The 22,259-nt window shown below is 40.7% G+C and overlaps 1 protein-coding gene across 1 annotated transcript; it reads right to left on the bottom strand.

The window, feature by feature from the left end:
• Positions 1-7,266: 7,266 nt before the first annotated feature.
• Kbtbd8 (kelch repeat and BTB domain containing 8) lies at positions 7,267-20,892 on the bottom strand. The gene is made up of 4 exons (XM_052721003.1): positions 20,804-20,892; positions 20,052-20,262; positions 14,131-15,245; positions 7,267-10,458 (listed from the first exon to the last, which is right to left on the bottom strand). Exons 1-4 carry the CDS (start codon positions 20,817-20,819, stop codon positions 9,995-9,997), a joined length of 1,806 nt encoding a protein of 601 aa, XP_052576963.1. The 5' UTR covers positions 20,820-20,892; the 3' UTR covers positions 7,267-9,994.
• Between the last annotated feature and the right edge of the window lie 1,367 nt (positions 20,893-22,259).

The raw sequence follows: 22,259 nt of genomic DNA, 5'->3' as shown, positions 1-22,259 counted from the left end.
CAAACCCTACATGAAAGGGCCCTGTGTTCTCCCGACCTTCATATGTGCATACTCTGATTAGCTAATCCATTCCTCTGCCTGTCACTTCTACCATCACCACACCTAGCTCATGCTTTGGAAGATTTCAGATACTGAAAGACTTATCACACACCAGATGTTTCGGGTCAAGAGTGGGAACTGAATTTGGCTCTGGGGCAAATTAGCAAAAAGCTACAAGCATTGTTACCATTTGCATTCTCAACCAGAAATGAGGTCTCAGAAAGTGTATCTCTCTGGGTCAGGATTTTCTCTTTTCTTACACTGCTCTTCCCAGGGGCCTCATCAGTACTGTCTTTACATGTACTTTTAAAAATGTACCCCTAGTTCTACAGTTTTCACTTTGTAAGGAACCAGAGGTACTGGAGAACCCTGAACTGGGAATATTGTAGAAATGAGATAGGCTATGCTTTTTTTTTTTTGCACGGATACTTTCATTTTCCATCTTTATTGGAAAAGTCTGAATGCTCTTTGTCTTAGTCAACGTTCCATTGCTGTGAAGAGACACCATGATCATGGCAACTCTTATAAAGGAAAACATTTAACTGAGGTGGCGGCTTACAGTTTCAGAGGTTTAGTCCATTATCATCATGGCGAGGAGCATGGCATGGTGCAGCCAGACATGGTGCTGGAGAAGGAGCTGCTATATGTTGACTCAAAGGCAACAGGAAATGGCCTGAGTGTCACACTGAGTGAAGCTTGAGCAAGAGAGACCTCAAAGCCCACCCCCATAGCGACATACTTCCTCTAAAAAGGCCACAACTACTTCAACAAGGCCACACAGCCTAATAGTGCTACTCCCTTTGGGGGCCATTTTCTTTCAAACCACCACACTCTTAGATTTCTATATTTTCATTTCAAATATTATCTTTTCTTGTGGTGCTAGAGACTGAACCCAGGACTTGCACAAGCAAGTGATCTCCCACTGAGCTGGATTTTAACACAATGTTCCTGCACCTCCACATCTCAGTCTCTCCACTGGTAGAGCACCTACACTCTAGCCCACTCTCACCCTCACTTTGATTTCTGCCCTTTCTCACTTCTGATCTTTAAGAGTTCAGTTCCTTTTAGTCTGCACTTTATTCTTTTTGGATCCAGTTCTTGGAATTCTCTGGGTAATACCCTTGCTTTGTGGGTCTCCTCCATTAAATCCTCAGCTGCTACCCTCTGCCCTTTGAAGTGCATTTCTTAAGAAATCTTAGGAAGTCACTCTCTGCTACTTTCTGATCACGCTGTGTCTTTGAGGCAACCCATTTAATCAAACTGAACTGAAGCTGGTGCTATGGAAAGTTTCATGGCTATCCTCGAGTTTAGGAGCAGTGAGGATTTCTACCGTATCTGGTTCTCACAGATGACAGAGAAATACCACAGTGGCTGTGCAGCGTCTCTTGCACAGACAGGCTCAGCAGTCCTCGATCCTACTCTAAGTGGCCCTTTTCACTGTTAAGGACCTGTGCTGTTGTGTTTCAAGAGCTAAACTATGTGACCTGAACTTCATCAAGTGATGATGTGGACTAAATGTTTGATTCCCTGTCATCCACTCTCTTATGTTGGAATCCTAACCCCAGAATAGGGGTGTTATGAGGTGGGGCTAAGTTAGGTCAAGGCCAAGTCTACATGGTAGGATGTGTACCCTTAAAAAAAACACCAGAAGAAGCAGTGGTAGAACTCAGTGATAGAAGGGGTTCCTAGCATGTACAAGTTTGATTTCCAGCACGGCAAAACTGCAGAGCTTCCTTTCTGTGCCTACTTTCCACCCCAAGAAGATCTGATATGAAGGTGGCCTAAACCTGGACCTGCCTACATACTTGGATAAGCCAGGACCCTTTCAGTACCTAAAAATGGACAAGCAAAACTATCTTATTTGAGACAGAGGTTACAAACCTTGTATAGACTTGCTTTAAATGCCATCTGTTTAATTTAAATCCTTTCAACATGCACAGTCCAGAAATGAAAGTGAGAACTGTGTGACTCTAGAACTGTGAAAATTGTTTTCATGTGTGGCTTATGGGTGCAGCCAGAGCCCAGACCGTTAGAGCTCTCGTCAGCATACACTTTGCATTTGCTATTACAGATAGACCCAGCTGTAAGTGTGTCGAAAAGAGAGCGCCGTTACAGGCAAGACAACATACCATCCAAATGCTCACTATAAAGGGGACACTGTGAGAAATGTTTAAAGACCCATTTCCCACAAAACCCTCCGAAGATAGAATCTATTTAGTCTATTTATGCATGGGAAAAAGAATCTGAGAAAAGTGAAATTTGCCCATAGTCACCAAAGACACTATAATTCGTGTTCAGAACAAAGCCCATAAAAACAGCTAAACATTACAGAGTTTCTATGTGTTAATATTTATTATGGTATTTTGAATGTCAAATCATAGCTATGTATTTCTGAAATAGAAGGGAAGAAAAGGGTGGGTTAAATCTTATTTTTCAAACGCATCAGCCAATAGAAAAAGCTTCATATAAATATAATTTCAATGCTGATACTATAATTTCAATTCAGTTAAAAAAAAAACTTCACGACTGATGACTTTAATTAAATTGTATCATATGATTTCAACTTGGTCCTAGAGAACTGAGTTATTGGTTATGAGCGAGTCTACATTCATTGAACTGTATGTCAAATAACTTCATGAACATGAAAATTACAAAATTCTTGACAATGAATATGGACAGGTTTTAAAGTCTTTTGGGTTTTTTTATTATGAAATACATCAAATGTTTATAAGCAGGGTTAAAGTATGGAAGAAAAATTGATTCATTCAACCAAGACAAAAACACAAGAAGCTTTATTGTAGAGACTCCTAGATTCAGCACTGAAATGTCAAGAAAGGCTACTCAAACTGCCATCAGTCACTGTTCCTGGACCCCTCAAGAGTCAGGGTTCCAAGCAGTCACCTTGGCAGCTAGCACTGTGGATCCAAAGGACCACAGATAAGGTACTGGTTATTTATATCTGAAGTAGCTAGATAGCTAGAGCTGTAAACTGGTAGGATTTTTTTGTTTTGTTTTGTTTTGGTTTTGGTTTTTGGTTTCTCAAGACAGGGTTTCTTTGCGTGGCTTTGGTGCCCGCCCTAGAGCTCACTCTGTAGACCAGGCTGGCCTCGAACTCAGAGATCCTCCTGGCTCTGCCTTCCAAGTGCTGGGATTAAAGGTGTGCGCCACCACCGCCCTGTGGGTAGGATTCTTAAATGGTTATTTTGGTGGATTTCTAGAGGCTCACACAAATGAGAAAACTCCCAGGAACCTCGTTCTTACTCTTTTGGAGACTGTATATTTTTGTGCATTTTATCCTCTGGAATCCCACAAGGGGTGGGTTCCTTGTGGCAAACATCTGAGAGAGAACCCCTTGTGGCTCTGTCTCGAGCACAGGAGAAATGATTCTGAAGCACACCCAGAACCTGTTCCGATAACTGAGGCCGATTCCCTAGGAGCATGCTAAACATGGAGAGTGGTATTCCTTCCCTCACCCTTACTCTCCCAATAGGAAAAGGATTAAATAAGTTCAGCAGGTGCAGGGAATGGAGGATGGACCAGAGGAAAATAAATTAAGAAACAACACACAAAGGTCCACTACTTAACTGAGATTTAATCACTTTGAAAATGAACACACATGAATTCTAGATCCAGCAAAATCATCCTTCAAAGTGGAGGAGGAAAAAAAGACTCTCAAAAAAACAAACAACAACCAACCAACCATCTGAGGGCATCCATCACTTATAGACCTGCCCTGCACACAATGTCCACTAAAAAGTAGTTCTCTGGGAAGGAGATTGATACAGGGCAGATACACAAAGAAATGTACGCTGTCTCATAAGAAATAAATGAAGGTGAATCTTTTTTAAAGTAAATGTATCTGAAAGGATAGTTACTTGAGGTAGAAATATAAAAACATAGTAGTTAAAAGTATATTGAGCCAGGTGGTGGTGCACACCTTCAATCCAAGCACTTGGGAGGCAGAAGCAGGTAGATCTCTGAGTTCAAGACCAGCCTGGTCTACAGAGTGAGTTCCAAGATAGCCAGGGCTACACAGAGAAACCCCATCTCAAAATATATACTGTACTGCACCTAAAGTGTCATGGCACCATTTAAACAGGACCTTGGATTAGATTAAAAACAACTGAAAATCTAAAGCAACCATGGGAGAGGGGTGTTAAATTAATTGCTGGGCTAAAATGAGATACAGTAATATAAAATGCTCAGTTAAAAATGATGGTGCAAGCCAGGCAGAGGTGGCGCACGCCTTTAATCCCAGCACTCGGGAGGCAGAGCCAGGCGGATCTCTGTGAGTTCAAGGCCAGCCTGGTCTACAGAGTGAGATCCAGGACAAGCACCAAAACTACACAGAGAAACCTCGTCTCAAAAAAAAAAAAAAAAAAAAATGGTGTGAAAGCAGTGAAAAATGAACAAGGGAAACAGAAACACTAACAAACTTATCAATTACTACTTTAAATGTAAGAGGTCTAAAAACAGCTATTTAAACAAAGAAATTTCCATGATCCACATCAAAGTCCCATCTGTAAGGGACCTATAGGAAATTTACTTTGTATATACTCAGACAAGTTAAAAGAAAGATGAAAATAAACTAAGACAAATTAAATCCACAAGCTTTCTTAACTCTAGCCAGGGAAGACTTCAGAACAAGAAAGATTAGTTGAAAAAGGCAGATGTGGTGGTACAAGCCTGTAACCTCAGAACTGCAAAGGACTGAGAATTCAGTGCCAGCCCGGGTTACAGGGCAAGAGTTCACATTTTTTTTTTTTTTTTTTTTTTTTTGGTTTTTTTCGAGACAGGGTTTCTCTGTGTAGCTTTGCGCCTTTCCTGGAACTCGCTTTGGAGACCAGGCTGGCCTCGAACTCACAGAGATCCGCCTGGCTCTGCCTCCCGAGTGCTGGGATTAAAGGCGTGCGCCACCACCGCCCGGCAAGAGTTCATATTTAAAAAACAAAACCCAAGTCAAAAAGCTGTAAATGCATGCTACTTGTTCACACACACACACACACACACACACACACACACACACACACACACACACCACCAGCATCAGAAATGAATGAGGGGGTGATCAATACCAATTCCAATGATGTAAGAAAAATATGAACATGTCCATGTCACACACAGATAATGTAGGTGAAATGGATGCATCTTTCAAAAGACAAAACGCACACAAGGAGAAATATATAAATGGACTATTCTCATACATTAGCGAAACACAGGAAACCTTCAAAAACTGAGCGTCAGGTCAGTGGTTTCACTTGTAAATTCTATACTGAAGGTAAAAAGTATAGCCATCTCCCATAATCTCTTCAGAAACTTTGAGGGACAGAACTCATACTGGTGGGCTTATTAGTGTAATAGAACAGTGCTGTGGGATGTTCTGTATGGCAAATGTGTTGCTGATTGGTCAATGAATAAAGCACTGATTGGCCATTGGCTAGGCAGGAAGTGTAGGCGGGACAAGGAGGAGAATGGAGCTGGGAGGTGGAAGGCTGAGTCAGAGAGACACTGCCAGCCGCCATGATGACAAACAGCATGTGAAGATGCCGGTAAGCCACGAGCCATGTGGCAAGGTATAGATTAATGGAAATGGATTAATTTAAGCTGTAAGAACAGTTAGCAAGAAGCCTGCCACGGCCATACAGTTTGTAACCAATATAAGTCTCTGTGTTTACTTGGTCGGGTCTGAGTGGCTGTGGGACTGGCAGGTGAGAGAGATTTGTCCTGACTGTGGGCTAGACAGGAAAACTTAAGCTACAGAACAGAGGAGCAGGCGGGATAACAGAGAAAGGTTCTGCTTGGATGAGAACAATTCATAAGTAACATTAGGTATTTAACATAGTGTTGGGGCAACAGAACCCGCTGAATGTGAAAATCCAGAGTACTTACATGACCTTCTCCAGTTCAACTGGTCTGTGCTTCTGAAACAGCAGACCTACCACTTCTCAGCACACACAGACACTGAACTGAAAACTCACTTCTGTCAACATTTATTAAATGCCAACTGTGTGCCATCAATGTAAAGCCCAGGAGTAGGGGCTGGAGAAATGGCTCGGTGGTTAAGTGTGTTTTTCATTGGTTCCCAACACCCATGTCAGGTGGCTCACAACCTCTTCCAAATCCAGCTCCAGCTCCAGGGCCTCCACAGGCAGCTACACACACCTGGCCTACTCAGACACACATATGCAAGTAAATAGATATAAATCTTTTAAAAAAGAAACAACTTTAAAAACTGCGGCAGTAAGGCAAAATCTTTGACTTCACGACATTTTATTAAGGGGAAAAGATGTGAAAAATAGAGCAGAAAGAAATAGGCAGAAGAAAGAAATGAGAAAGAAGGACCTGGAAAATAGAACCATCGGAAAAGTTTCTCTAGCACGTTATGTGTTTTCCTGCATGTATATCTTTGCACTGTGTGTGTTCAATACATGTACTTCATGCCTCAGGAGGCCAGAACACCTGGAACTGGAGTTGCAGACAGTTGTGAGCTGCCATGTGGGTGCTAGGAATCGAACCCAGTCCTCTGGAAGAACAGACAGTGCTCTTTAACAACTCAGGCTTTTTCCAGCCCAGGAAGGTGGTATTTTAAGTGAAGTGTATGGCCTTTTCTGATCAGTAACATGGCAAGGGCAAAGGCCCTGATGGTGAAGATACTTGGCATGTCTAAGGAAGAGCATGATTAATGTGGCTGGATCCAGTGAGTTCAAGGAATTACAATAAGGTCCAAGAGATAGTATTATTGGGTTGCAATATTGGTAAGGACCTCAGTTCCTATAGGGAGTTAGGATGCCATTGGATCTGAGCAGAAGGACACAAGCCTGACTTCAGAACCACCCAGACAACTGCGTGGAGAAAACGATCACAAGGCATCAAGGGTGTTAAGTAGAAAGAAATCCTTTGCAGTGGTAACTGCACACAGGCAGATGGGACAGGCTTAGACCAGGGTAACACGGTGAAAGCGGTACACAGAGTATGGGGATGCTCCAGAGGAAGCAACAGCATTTTCTGGGATGGGGTATGAAGTGTACGTAAAGAGAGGCAACGAGGACATTTTAGGCTAGATCAGAATAACAGAGTTACTGGTAATACTAACTAGTTCATTTTAGGTCACAAGTCAGATATTTAATGGGTTAAGATAGTATTTCATTCTACTATGACATAAGTTTATGATTTTCACCAAATTTTAATTTTTCAAAATTCATTCTTCAGGTCAGTTTACAACACTGGCAGTTTTCAATCAGAAAAGGTTTTATTACAAGAAACAATGACATCAGGTAAAAATGCAAAAAATTGTGCAATTACGGCAAAATGTTTAAAAATATCTACACATTTGCCCCATAGGACTACAGTACTTACTACATACCTGAGCACTGAATATTAAATGCCATTTTAAACTTTACATGGGACTCTGGTTCCTTACAGATCACATCCACTTTTCCTCATGCACCAATGAAATCAGCTTGACGCTTACACATCAACTTTGTAGGAGAACAAGAAACAAAGACGACATAAATAATTTCTTCTTTCCTACAACATAGTTACACCTAGCCCAGTTTTCATCGTATAAAAACTATATAGGAAAAGTGCTACGTACATTCTTCAAACATAGTTAAAGTGGGATTGGCATTTGTTAGATCTTTTAATTCTGTAGTAGCATTGTGCCTTCTACTAATATTCTCATACTATGAAAATGTACCTTAAGTATCTACACATAAACCCACACGTATCACTAATCTTAGTTTCCTAGGACCTTTTCTGAAATCATTTTAAAAGTGGCAAAATATCCCAGCTATGTAATGTAAACAAATATTCTTCATACAAAATTCAATATATATATATTCTACTCCCATAGCAAATTCTAAACCTTGGCTTTGACACACTATACTTAGATGATACCCTCAATATACACTGTTATAACAAAAGAACCAATTGTTGTACAGATCAACAGAATAAATCTAGCGTAGATTAGCCACAGTGTGTTGTTCTTTTATATATCATATGGAACATGTACATTGCTAACTCAATGTTCTATGTCTTGTTTTCAAGTAATACATTTTCCTAAATACAGAGATTGTCAAAGTGGCAGGAAATCTTAGATACTCAACAAAGCTTTCAAAAATAAATTACATGGATATCTCTTGTAAAAACTATTTTTCCCTCTCATTTGCAATGCAAAACTGTAATTCAAAAAATTCACAGAAATAACCCTAAAACAGCATGACGCAAAAGGAAACACAAGGCAAACTAGAGAGGTAAAAAAATATTGGTTGACAAAGTTGACAGAGATTAGGAGGAACCGCACATCTATCTGTGCAGGACACAAACACACGCATTCTGTGAATGCTGTCCACTTGACTTCCTGCTTCAGAGAACCAGCTCTACTTGGAGGGCCTTTGTAAAGCAGTCTACAGTTTCTGGAAAAGGAGGTATGTGATGCAAGAGGCAATGTTTTCAATTTGTTTCACAGTATCACCTTACAATTTGTGCAAGACTTTTTTTTCTTTTCTTTTCTCTTCTTTTTTTTTTTTCTTCAATACAAACCATGCCAGTTTTCTTCAAGAGAATCAAACCTCCAACTGAGGACAGACTCTGATCTTATGTGTGTATTACTTATCAGTTATAGTAAGCATAGTAATGAGTACATTATCAATCCAAATACTTGCCTTAGGTACAAAAGGACTTAGTTAGGAATATTAACATGAAGGACAAACCAACTGAGACACCTATCAATTAAATATGAACAGCTCCTTAGAACCCACAGTACAGAAAGCTGTGATTCTGTTCACTCCTTCATCCTTCCTTCCATATCACCTTCACCGAGAACAAGTGTTTCAACATAAAAATATTCACCACTGTTGAGTGCAATAAATAAAGAGGTTATAACTGTAATATGAACCTTAAAAGCCACTAAACTATTAGAGTACTGCAAGATTCATTTCTAGAAAACAGAATTTTAAAAGTAGGTGTAAAACTTCACATTTTAAGTTATATAATTATAACTTTCATGGTACCAACAATGACTGGACAAGTAGAGGATGGAAAAAGAGGTTGGGCCACAAAACAGCCCATGTTAGTGCAAACTTGGGATTGTAAAACTGAATCCAGTTAGACCAATGGCCATCGGCCATATCCTATCACACAAAGAGCAGACCTCGTGGAGTCACAAGGCAAAGTGCCACAGCCATGGAACTAGCATGCTAATCTGAAAGAGAAACACAGACTCAAACCATTTAAACCGGTCTAGCTACACATGAATTAACTTATACGAGCACCAGTCACCTGCAAATCTGAGCCCTTTCTGGGATTTTAAAAGATGAGACAGTAGCACTTGAAAAAGTTATGGACAGAAAACTGCCACTTCAAAGTTTTAACTTAAAGTTACATGAGAATATGAAACAACGTGACTGAAAGTTCTTTCTGAGACTGAATTTTCCTTCAGTTTGACAGAGCTTAAAATCTCATACACTTGAAAACAGTACACAAAAATAGATATGTAAATACATATAAATAGTAAGAATGAGGATCTAAGTTAGTGCTTCTCTGTGTTAGAGAGATCACAGCTAAATAAATGATATTGCCTCATATTGTTACCCGTATTTAAAATAAAAAGTCACGTTAACTAGTTTGGATGTCTCTACCCAGGAATACTCAAACTGCTTTTTAAGAGTGCATAGTTGTCTTGATTCACCTGGTTTCTCAGGGACTATTTATCACAAAATTCTAGAATGATACTTTTATGCCAGGGGTGGAAAAATGCTGATAATTGCACTTTGTTATCTTTCCTTACTGAAATGAAAATATCATGAAGATAAAAGCAAATCCCTCCCCACACCACAATCTTTACGAGCACCCATTTCTGTATACAAAACTCTCAGCTTTCATCAATGTTGACATTATTTCCTAAACAAGGTTCCTTAGTATGAGATGCCAGTGACGTGCTGAGGCCTGCTACTTATTACAGTACTTTCTGAAGACACTGAGGATAGAGTTTAGCCACAGCACACTCAAAATGGCGGCCAAGGTCCCACAGCCGATCTGGGGTCTCATACACTTTCATCCACTGGTCAGCAATATCATCATACTGGTAAAGAGAATTTTTCCTGCTGGTTCTGAAGATATGTTCTTCAACAGTCACTTGAGTAGCTCGGACAAATAAATGGAGTTTATTCTGGAAAAGTACCAGCTTAAGGTATGGATTTATAGACTGATCACATGGAAAGTCCTTCTTACGAGTCCATTTATTTAGCTCTATGTCATAGGCTTCTACAGTAAACACACGCTGATGATTTCCACAGGTTCCAGCTATGTAGTAGATGGAGTCCTTGTACACAGCCGCCAAGCCCTGGATTCTAGGCACAGTCATGGGGGTTAGAAATCCCCAGTAGTCTTTTTGAGGCTCATAGAAGAGGAAAAATTCTCCTAAAAAAAGATAAAAAGAAACAAATATGTAAAATTTCAAGTTTGGTTGCATCTTTAATTCCAACCTCTGAAGACTAAAGAGCTTATGTTTTCCAAACATTTGCCTCCTAAAATATACAGAGTAACAGTAATATTATAGTCAACCTGTATTGGTATATACGATCTGGGGAGAATAAGGCAGGCAACATGCACACATACAATTTAACCATAAAAACCCATTACATATGTGTGTGCTATTTGGTTAGAAAATAGCACATAGAATTGTTTAGATTTGTGCTTGTGGGTCACTGATGTGTTTACACGAATACTGTTATAAAGCAAAGATAAATTTCAAAACAATTTATGGAACTGACATTGAGTCAGTTACTATTCTAAACTGATAATAAAAGGCTGTGGTGAGTCAGACTGCCAATAGGAAAATTTCGGCAAGAATTAAAATAATGAATTACAAGATCTTGCTAATGATATAGCATTGCTTGTTTTTTTTGAGATAAGGTCTCCAGCCTGAGCTCAGGCTGGCCTTAACTTAAAATCCTCCTACCTCACCCTTCAGAGAAGTGGGATTATAGGCATGTGCAGCTATGCCCAGCTTAATGAGAACACTGTATAATGTCTTTGTGTTAACAATATGAACCTTATGGGCAGATTAAATTTATACTTTAGCAGTTATACGTAGAGCAGGTTGAACATTTTTTATCCGAAGTGCTTGATACTCTAAGTATTTCAGCTTTTAGAGTATCTGCATATACATAATATGTTACTTTGGGGATTATTCCAAGTCAAAACATGAATTACTACAGCATCTTCATTGCCTGTGCTTCGACTGTCACCTGTTATATAAGGTCAGGTATGGAATTTTCCATGTGGAGAACCACAACAGTGCTCAAAAGTCTCAGATTTCAAAATATTTTGGCTTTTTACATTAGTGATGCTCAACTTATAAGACATAACCTTCAACAGTTTTCGTCAGGTTACATATATAAAGAGGCTTTGTTGGAGTTAGTAATCAATACCGGATTCATACAGCTTCCCTTTAAACTATTCTATTAGGGATACTCTCATCTATAAATTAAATTGCCTGCTTAATAACAGTGACATTTCAACTCCAATTTTATTTAAGTCTCAACTTTTGCTTACACATTACTTCTCCTTATTGGCTAACATATTACAGTATTCTTGATAAAGAAAATGGAGTTAAGACCTTTTACATGTCTCAATTCTCTACAAATTTCTTTTAACAAAAAGTTAAATTTTAAGAAATCTCAACTCAGTTGATGCAGGACCTCCTTCCTGCATCAAGGCTGAGCAAGGCATCCCACCACAGGTAATGGACTCCATAAAGCCAGCTCATGCACCAAGGACAGATCTTTATCCCACTGCCAAGGGCCCCTCAAACAGACCAAGTTACACAACTGTCTCTCGTATGCAGAGGGCCTAGTCTGGTCCCATGCAGGTTCCACAGCTTTTGAAGGAGGGGATGGGGGCAGGTGGTTGGAGGGGAGTAGGAGGAAGGTTGAGAGGGGGATCTGTGGCTGTTATGTAAAATGAGTAAAAAAATTTAATTAAAAAAAGAAATCTCATGCTGGGCGGTGGTGGCGCACGCCTTTAATCCCAGCACTCGGGAGGCAGAGCCAGGAGGATCTCTGTGAGTTCGAGGCCAGCCTGGGCTACCAAGTGAGTTCCAGGAAAGGCGCAAAGCTACACAGAGAAACCCTGTCTCGAAAAAACCAAAAAAAAAAAAAAAAAAAAAAAAAAAACCAAAAAAAAAAAAAGAAATCTCAACTCCTCTTTAATAAACTAAAATCAATGATAAGCAATTAAAAAGACTCAGGGCCTCAGATTCTTCTTATGTAAAAGAAAACCTCCAGTTAAAAACTATTTGTTTTGGTCCTGATAATCTATTAAGTCATTGCTGTTTTGATACAGTATTTGCATTAATATACAGCCCACACATTCCATTGAGCCTTAAAATTATCTCTATAAACTACTATGCCAGTAACATACAGAGATAGAGACAGAGAGAGAGGAGCATACTTCATCACACTGAATGATATAACCATCTTGGATGAATTATACATCCATTTTTATATTTTACAAAGATAAGCCCAAGTCATGCCAAGTTTTCATTTAACTAAAATATGGTACCAGACAGTTTACTTCTCCTTAGTTAATTCTGCAAAATAAGCAACATACAGCAAACATATCCAGGCATCTCTCAAAAATTTTAAGTCAAAAGATTAGAGCAAAAAATTTAATTTTTTTTTAAAAATGGGATAGGGCTTAAAAATAACCATATATATCTTCATAAAAACTTACATTGTTCCTGTTTTATTCATGTAGTCATATAAGGAAATCATTTAAACATAACCCATTAAGAAACACGGAAAGTGAATAAGGATTTTAGAATTATCCACACTGCATTCAAAATTCCAGCAAGTAAAACCTTTAAGAAAGATGTTAAAGGGAAAGAGCTTGCAATACAAGCAAGAGGATCTAAGTTCAGATTCCCAGGAGCCACAAGGAAGCAGGGCATTGTGGCATACAAGTAACCCCAGCAGTGAGGGAGTGGAGGAAGTCAGATTCCTGAGGGGCTGGATGGCCAGCCAGTTGAGACAATTGGTAGGCTCCAGTTTCAATGAGATCCTGTCTCAGAACTAAGGTGGACAGCAATAGAGAAAGACACCCAGTGTTAATGTCTGATCTTCACACCTGCACATTCATATACACACCATTTAAAAAAAAAAAAAGGTAATATCTAAAGATCATAACTTCAAGCCTTTGTAATTAAGCTTCATAACTATGGAACCCTTTGTGGGGGCTGGAAAGTGGCTCAGTGGCTAGAAGCACTAGCTGTTCTATTAGAGGACTCAAGTTCGATTCCCAGCATCCACACAATCATCTTACTCTAGTTCCAAGTTACTCATCCCTCTTCTGGCCTCTGCAGTCACCAAGTAGGTATGTGGTACACAGACATACATTCAGGCAAAATACTCATATACATAAAAACAAACAAGCAAAAAACCCACAAACAAAAAAAATTGGTAGGAGTTGGAAATATAGTTCAGTGTTTAAAAGCACTGGCTTCTCTTCCAGAGAACCTGGGTCCAGTGTCTAGAACACACATGTCAGTTCACAACTGTCTATAACTCCAGTTCCAGGGGATCCAACACCCTCTTCTGATCTGTGGACACTGCATGCACACGGTGCCCAGACATAAATGCAGGCAAAATGGTCATACATATAAAAGAAAAATAAATCTTTTTTAAAAAAATCCTTGGTAAATGAATAGTGTAATTCCAGTAAACTCATTTGGTAAGTTCCATAAAAAAGTAGTTGCTACATCTCTTGATTATATTATTGAAAAACAAAAATGATTAACCTTTGTTTGTTTAGACTTTTTAAAATGCTCTGAAATAGTAAGCAGTAGTTGAACTATTACTTATTAAATTGTTTTTAGAAATACTTTATATGATATCCAAACATAACACAAAACAAAGGACCATTTCAGTAACTTAAAAATATCTTAAATTTATAAACTTTTTTACCTTGATTTTCTCAGAGTGTTCTAGTATATAGTTCATGGTTAGGAAACCAGAAATATGAACTGCTAGGACTGTTACCTGCTTTACTATTAAGTACCCCACCCTTTCGTGAAGAATCACTGTCACCTACCCTGTAAAACATAGATCTTCTCTTTGTGCTCCACAGCATTATGAAACTCCATTGCAACCGGCATGGCACAAACAGTCATCCAGCAGTTCTCTCTGCTGTCATAGCACTCCACGGACTTGAGGGGGTTTCTTCCGTCACCTTCATACACACGCCCTCCTATTGCATACATTTTACCAGAGCAATGCACTAGTTTGCAGCCTATTCTGGCTCGAAGCAAGGATGGCTTGGATAGCCATCTATTGGTGGAATGGTCATACATCCAAAAATCATTTTCTGCCTTATGATCGATGGAGACCTCACTGCTGCTTGGCCTGTACCCTCCTGCAATGTAAATGTCATTATCTGGTGATACCAGAATCCCAACTTCTCTTAGGTCATTTGGTGGTTTGCATAGTTTAAACACTCTTCCTGTGACTATATCTAGACAAGGCACTGTTTGCTTCTTTCCTGAGTGTTTGTGTGCAGCATCAAAACAGATGATCATTTCAGAAGCAGTCATTCCAAGCCTCTGCGTACAGCCATTGGTATTGGATAGTCCCTTTTCTTCATAGCTTTTGGCTATGGCCTGTGCAAACTGAGGTGGAATTTTCTTGATAAATGTATCTTCCATCAAAGGAAAACGTATACATTTGGCAAAAATTTCTGGAAGATGTACTTCTCTTTCATTTTGCTCATGTTCAAACCACCTTATAATGCTTTCATAAACATGTTCTTCCCGGTCTACATTTAAATCATCACTATCTAGTATGCTTATGAGTTGGTCTTTCGTCAGCTGGAGAAACTCTTGTTCTTTGGTGACACACAGAAACTTTTTACGGATGTATTCTTTTGATCGATCTCCAAGTTCCTGATGACCATAATGATCAGCAAAGATAAAGACCCCAATAGAATTTTGTGGGTCCAAATGACTAATCATATACTTAGCACACTGGTCTTGTATGGAAGGAATTTGGAAGATGCTAGCTGTAGTGAACAAGGCTTGAACATTGGCCTCTGTCAGAATAACTCTAGAGGTATAGGCATAATTCAATACTAAATCCATTGATTCAGCTTCGACACCAATGATTCGAACTTCTTTCTGAGTACTCTCTGTAAGGCCGCTAGTGAACATGGACCTAAGAAAGAAAATGTGGTTAATATTTTATATGTACCACAAATGAAAATTTTTAGAAGTATAAAGTTGTCACACAGATAAGTCCTTCTGAAGCAAAAGGAATACATTCCTCATGTTCTGCACAGGGTTGAACTAGTACAAGGACTTAAATCTAGTTAATCTCAAAAGCTCTGTTCTCAGGGCCATTCCATCTTGTGCCAAGAGTTAAAAAACATACAAAATAGGTACACTGGTAGATTGCTTCAAGCTGAAATCACCTGGGGAACTAACTAAAGCTGATGGAAGGGCCATGTGGCCTGTCTCCCTCTATGCAGCAAATCATGGAGACTCTTTCAGGATGGTGGTCCTTCACATACCAAGGCTAGAAAGTAGCCACGATCACCAGAGTAACTGGGTAATTGTGGCTGGAGTGAGCCTGATTAAACAAACTCTGAAGTCACTCTTTATCTCTCAAATGCTTCTACAACTCCCCCACTCCCACATATCCCTAAGTAACATCCTAAAATTTATGGTCCCAAACCAGATAGCCACTTACCCTGACATTCCTTGACAAATGTACTGTTCTTTGTCTAACAGATATAAATGCATCATGCTTCAGTTATTTGTGTGGACTTTACTTTCTTGGAAAAATCCCTCCGTGCATATAAAATTAATAAGACTCTTACAGGCATCTCTTGTTAATCAGACTGTGTGCTAATTGGGTTCCTCAGTCTCACCAGAGTCCACATAAGACCTGGGAAAGGGAGAGGGGCAGGATTCTGTTCTCACATGCTAACTATGGGAAAAGGAGAATATTGGTAAGAAAGCAACGTAAGTGACATATTTCAGATCTGATTGTCCTTGGAGCACCTACTCAAGCCTCTAGTCAAGATAGATAAGGTCTCTAGATAAGAGACCTTAAATTGTCATGTCCCAGAAAGTTCAATATATCATCAGGATAGCTAAATTATCCTAAGCACATTGAGCCAATCTAATAAAATCTTTGATGGCTCAGTGAAAATTATAAGGGAACTTATATACACAAAATAAATTTTCATCTCAGAAAGAGAATAGCATTCTTCAAAGGTACATATTTTTCACCTATACCTTTAAAAACTGAAATCCTTTGAAAGACCATTTTACTTATTCTTTGACACTTTGAAAACCCTTTTTTAAAATAGATATACTTCATTTTAAAGTTAAAGTTCCTGTATTTTACCTATTTATATCCATATAAAAAAATTATGATAGGGTTAATATAATGCCTTTTTCTAAAAAGAGTTTCACATTTAACACATTGCTGATTCCATGGAAATTATGTTTAATTTCCCCAACTTATACCCTCAGGACTAAGCTTCTAAGGTGGGTGCAGTGGTGTATGACCCCAGTTCATGGAAGGCTGAGGCAAGAGTGTGACCACAAATTCATAGCGTCCTGAGCAACAGTAAATCTGAGAACAGCTTGGGCATACTGTAATATTTTGCTTCAGTTTGGTTTTTATTTCTTTTTTAACTGAGTATATTTATGAAACCTTTCTCAAAACAGTAAGCAGATAAAACACTTGGACTTTTAAGTAAACATCATTTCCTTTCTGTGAGGCTTCATTCTAAAGAACTTTTTGTTGTTGTTTTGAGACAAGGTCTTTTCATATAGCCCTGGTTGTTCTGGAACTCACTACATAAACTAGGCTGGCCTTGAACTCAGAGCTCCTCCTGCTTCTCTCTGATTCCCCAAGTGCTGGAATTAAAGGTATGTACTACCACAACTAACCATTCTAGGAAACTCTTAAATAGTAAAAGTCTTCCAAAAGCCCTATGAGAAAAGATGTGTGTACTTTTATTCTTTCTGAAAAGCATCTGGGGTGCTTAATAAAATTGAAGAAATCTATGTGGTAAGGGGGATAAAAGCAACTAGATCTAGACACTTTGAACTTGTTTCGTTATCCTGTGAAAAGTATCCTAACTGGGAAAATGGGCAGACACCTGTGAAATCCCCATCAAATACATGGGGGCTTCATTTTTTAAAAAGATTTTTTCTTTTATTTATATGTATGTATGTGGAGGACTGTTCACATGTGAGTGCAGATGCCTGCAGAGATTACAAGAGGGCATTGGATCCCCCTGGAATTGGAGCTACAGTGGTGGTGAGTGGCTTGATATGGGTGTTGCTAACTAAATTTGGATCCTCTGCAAGAGCGGTTAGTGATCTTAACCATGGAGTCATCTCTCCAGCCCTCAATGCGTGAGATTTTAAAAAGCAGAATGAGAAACCTGGAGGGTGCAAGGGCTCAACTTGGTATACAGACTACTTATCTTTTTCACTTCAATAATGTAAGTTTTAAGTTTAATATTACTACAGGGTTTGATGACTACAAATCAGATGTTCCTACACTTGAGCTGGTTTCCAGTTCAGGTGCAGAATGATTCACCTATAAAGCTACCAAATAAAAAGAAAAACCTGGGCCTTCATTAGGTAGAAAGGGAGAATGTCATCACATCTCTCTTTATCCTGGGAGCCACTCTTGCCTTCAACAGGCTAGGCTAACACATGGGAATGGCCTGATACCTCGGTGAGTTCCCTAAAAGGTTCTTCATGTACTCTAAATACATTGGGAGTACTTCCTCGCACAGAATCCCAAGTAGCAAAAATATTTCATAGTCATTAATTTTGGCAATCACTGGATCAGGAAATGGCCAGATCACATTCCAGCTGTTCTAATTCTTTCACCTGTGTTGCCATGCAAGGTTTAGAAACTATTAAGTATGATTTCTGAGATCCCCATACCAAGATAGCCAAGAACTTGTGTGCAGAAAAGAATTTAGTTTTTTAGTTTTCTAGCAACATCTACATGTGAATGGAATGTTCAGAAATATTCCCAAGCATTTTTTAACTTCTTAGAAACTAAGATCTACTATATCCATACTTCTTTTGTGTAGGCATTCAAATCTAATTTTAATTATATGTGACATTTACATGGCATTATCTACAGAATAAGGTTTCAGTGAGAAAATTTTTACTTTGAAGCTCCAATTTATTTTACTATCAAAGATAACAGTTTTTTTTAACACAAACTTTAATGAAGACCCATTTCATCCTTTTTTGTCCTATAAGTGTCACACGGTAAGTCTACTTTTAGAATAGAATCTAGCTCTGCCACTTGAATGACTCAGATAGCACTCATCGAATCTTTTTTCATATGTAAATGGGATATGTATGTATGTATTTCATATGTATCTGATTAGAGATAAGATTATTAAGATTATAGAAGTCAGTTTGGTAAGGAGCAACTGTGGTAGATAGTCCAACACATACATGAGGAACAGCAGTGGTTTCCATTGCCAGGCTAGCTTACTACCCCGTGTTAATTAACACTTAGTAGTTCAACGACCTACCCACAACAAGTCTAATCGGGTTTTGTCTGTTTGTTTTTTGAGACAGGGTTTCTGTGTGTAGCTTTGGAGCCTTTCCTAAAACTCACTCTGTAGCCCAGGCTGCCTCGAACTCAGAGATCCTCCTGCCTCTGCCTCCTGAGTGCTGGGATTAAAGGATTAAAGGCCTGAGACACTGCCCAGCTCTAATTGGTTTTAAGATCAGACTGAAGCCAGGCACTGGTGGCACACTTCTTTAATCCCAGCATTCGGGAGGCCAGGTGGACCTCTGTGAGCAAGACCCAGGACAGGCAAAACTACAGAGAAACTCTGTCTTGAAAAACCAAAAAAAAAAAAAAAATCAGATTGAAGTAACTACATTCAACCCAGCATTCTGAGAAGGAGGAACAAGAAACTCATGAATGCAGAATTACAGCGGGCTGTGCCCTATAAGCACCTCGAAAGATAAAGCCAGAGTGTGGCTGACAAGATGTTCTTGCTATCATTCATAAACCACTTCTGAACACCAAAGGACTTTTAGAAGAAAATACTTGAAACAAAACATTTATGCTCAGGAAGAAAGTTACCTTTTCCAATCACCTGTTCTCAGAATAAGAATTTAATTTTCAGACCCAACTTTAAAATGTTCACTTTTCAATAGTATATGATAAAAGTAAACAGAAAGTGAAAAAAGCAGTTATCTCTGGGAATCTTGGAAACAAAGACAAACTATTTCATTTATTCCACTTTTTTTTTTTTTTTTTTTTTTTTAGGTTTTCCGAGACAAGGTTTCTCTGTGTAGTTTTGGTGCCTATCCTGGAGCTAGCTCTGTAGACCAGGCTGGCCTCGAACTCACAAAGATCCGGCTGGCTATGCCTCCCAGGGTGCTGGGATTAAAGGAGTGCACCACCACCGCCCGGCTCTTTCACTACTTTTTACAAACTCCATGGCATTAAAACAATCTACTGTCCTGATTTACTCGTAAAGGAACAGGTTCCTGTGTTTTGTAAAGGAACAGGTTCCTGTGTTTTAAACTCTAAAAAAATGTTATACATACTTTAAAAAAATCATGAATTTTTAAAAATAAATTGTAGATCATTCTCTAATAAAACTTCCAATGATTGAAACACTGTATATCTTCGCTGCTGCCCAATATAGCAACCACCGGCCCCACGCAGCTACTTGTGTACCTGTGTACCTGTCATGGCGCCTTCTATATTGGGGAACACCTCACACAGAGGTCCATGAACTTAAAATCCAACTATCTGATCTCTAGAATCCCACAGGTCAAAACAAGGGCTTCTTAATAAGACAAGGCCTGTTTCCTCCTCGCAGAAAACAAACTCATTGTTTACCTTCATTTATTTGTCCCAACTCAATATCATAACCAGCTGGGCAATACTGGGGATGAAAGGGAATCTTGGTACGGATAGTAATACAAGTTTCTACCGTCGTCATACCTGAAGTAGGGGCTGATTGCAGCAAGAACGTTTCTATGACAGGAAAATGTTTTCCCGTGATCCACTTCCACTACAATGTCTGTCAATTGTCCTTCATCGTACATTGTTTTGAGTTGCTTAAGAATACTGCAAGCATGGAAGGGGTCCATGGCTTCGTTGGTTGTGTCTGAAGATGGGATCCCATTCGTTGCTGGGGAAGACTTACTTAAATCTAGGGAAAAAAAATCGTTCAACCACAAGAAGTTCGAAGCCAGTTACGGCGTCGTGGGTCCTTTCCCCCCAACCCTTCACACAAACACCCCTGTCTAGGCACAGGACCGCCGACGTGGGCTCTGGGAGCCGAGCGCCCAGCGAGGGCGAACAAGTTCCCAGGCCAGCGCGCTCCTCGGGAGCCCGGCGAGCCCGGACCGCCTCGAGGGAGGGTGTGAGGCGAGCCAGCCGAACCGGCGGCGGCGGTGCGCGGGGACTCGGCTCGGGGCCGAGCGGGGATCGAGAGCCTCCCGAGGGCAGCGCGACTGAGGGCGAACGCCAGGGCGACTCGCAACCGCCTCGCGGGCGGCCGGTATCCAGACGCCCCGTCTCCGCGGGCGCGCCGCCCACCGCCCTCCTCCCCATTCATCTTCGCCCCCGCGCCCGCCGCCTCTCCATCCTTCCCTCCTTCCCGCCTTACGGCCGCCTCCCCAGGTCGGGGCCGACCACCGCGCGCCTGCTTCCCTCTTCCAGCACCGCGGCAGCCGTACCACGCCACCCACCTGCCGACGCAGCCATTACTCCAAGGGGCCCCGGCTCCGGTTATTTAAAGAGGAAATGTCATTGCGCTTCGCTCGCTCCCGGGTTCCGGCTCTACTAAGCAGCGCCTAGCCAATGAGGACGCCTGACCAGGCCGGCTCCTCCCCAAGCCTCGAAATGCATGGCGCTGATTGGTCAGCGTTCGAATAATTGCGCATCGGGAAATGTAGTTTTAGTGCCCCCGTTCCCGCGTGCTCCTAGTCGGGCAGAGGCCCAAACCAGGTGTTCCTATTGGCTAGCTGGGCGGAGGTGGAGAGTCCGGAGCCCGCCAGCTTGTGCCTGTGAGATGCGCAGCGCCCGCCGGGAAATGTAGTCCTCTGGCTGAGGAGGGCTGTCAGTCTCAGGCATGAGGAAGGAGAAGCTCTTGTAGCCCAAATTTCCCTGGCTAAGGCCTCTCGCCTAGTCTCGACTCCGTTTTAAAAATCAATTCTTCATTCCCCAAACTCCCTACCTGTGACTAGATTCCGGTATGAAACGCGCTCTACGTGAGAGCTTTCAAACTCTGAAAAGTTGGGAATGGTCAGGAGGGCTGTTATCCAAAAATGCAAAGGAATTAAGACACCCTACCCAGAACAAAAATATCGGTAGGCCCCAAAGCAAACCTCTGATGAGTCACCTGTGATGTCCACTTGAAATTGCATCCCCTTAGCCACATGCCCTGCTTTTTCACAGAAGAGCTGGATCTGGTTACAAGGCCACTCGGGATCAGAATCCACTTGGCTTACCTTTCTAGCACACCCAGGAAACACCTGTCTCACTCAAGAGTACAGGAGGGCCAGGCGGTGATGGCGCACTCCTTTAATCCCAGCACTGGGGAGGCAGAGCCAGGTGGATCTCTGTGAGTTTGAGGCCAGCCTGGTCTACAGAGCGAGATCCAGGACAGGCACCAAAACTACACAGAGAAACCCTGCCTCAGAAAAAAAAAAAAAAAAAAAAGAGTACAGGAGTGCTAGCGAGATGACCAGATGCTTGATTTCTCCTGGGCCCCTTGAAAGTGAAGAAGTCCTCTGGGCTTTCCTGGGGAAAGATGATGGAGAGAGGGTGAGCCTGGAGCTCCCCGAGACAGTGCTAAAGTCCTCTTGGCTCTTACACAAGCTTTTCCAGTTCTTTTTTGTTTGGTTTGGTTTGGTTTTTCAAGACAGGGTTCCTCTGTGTAGCTTTGCGCCTTTCCTGGAACTCACTCTGTAGCCCAGGCTGGCCTCGAACTCACAGAGATCCGCCTGGCCCTCCCGAGCGCTGGGACTAAAGGCATGTGCCACCACTGCCAGGCGCTCTTCCAGTTCTTGAACGTAGATCCTTTACCCTAACATATAAACAACAGTTGGCATTCAGTCTACCTCATAGTCTTTTGCAAGAAAGCAGGAATTTTATTGTTGACCTATTTTTTTTTCTTCTCCCATTTTTTTTTTTGCACGTGTA

This window comes from Peromyscus californicus, unplaced genomic scaffold (genome assembly GCF_007827085.1).
Source record: "Peromyscus californicus insignis strain IS unplaced genomic scaffold, ASM782708v3 Scaffold_6__1_contigs__length_162567912, whole genome shotgun sequence".
Classification (NCBI taxonomy): domain Eukaryota; kingdom Metazoa; phylum Chordata; class Mammalia; order Rodentia; family Cricetidae; genus Peromyscus; species Peromyscus californicus.
Note: the sequence above shows the minus strand (reverse complement) of the source record. Positions and strands in the feature narration are given on the sequence as shown.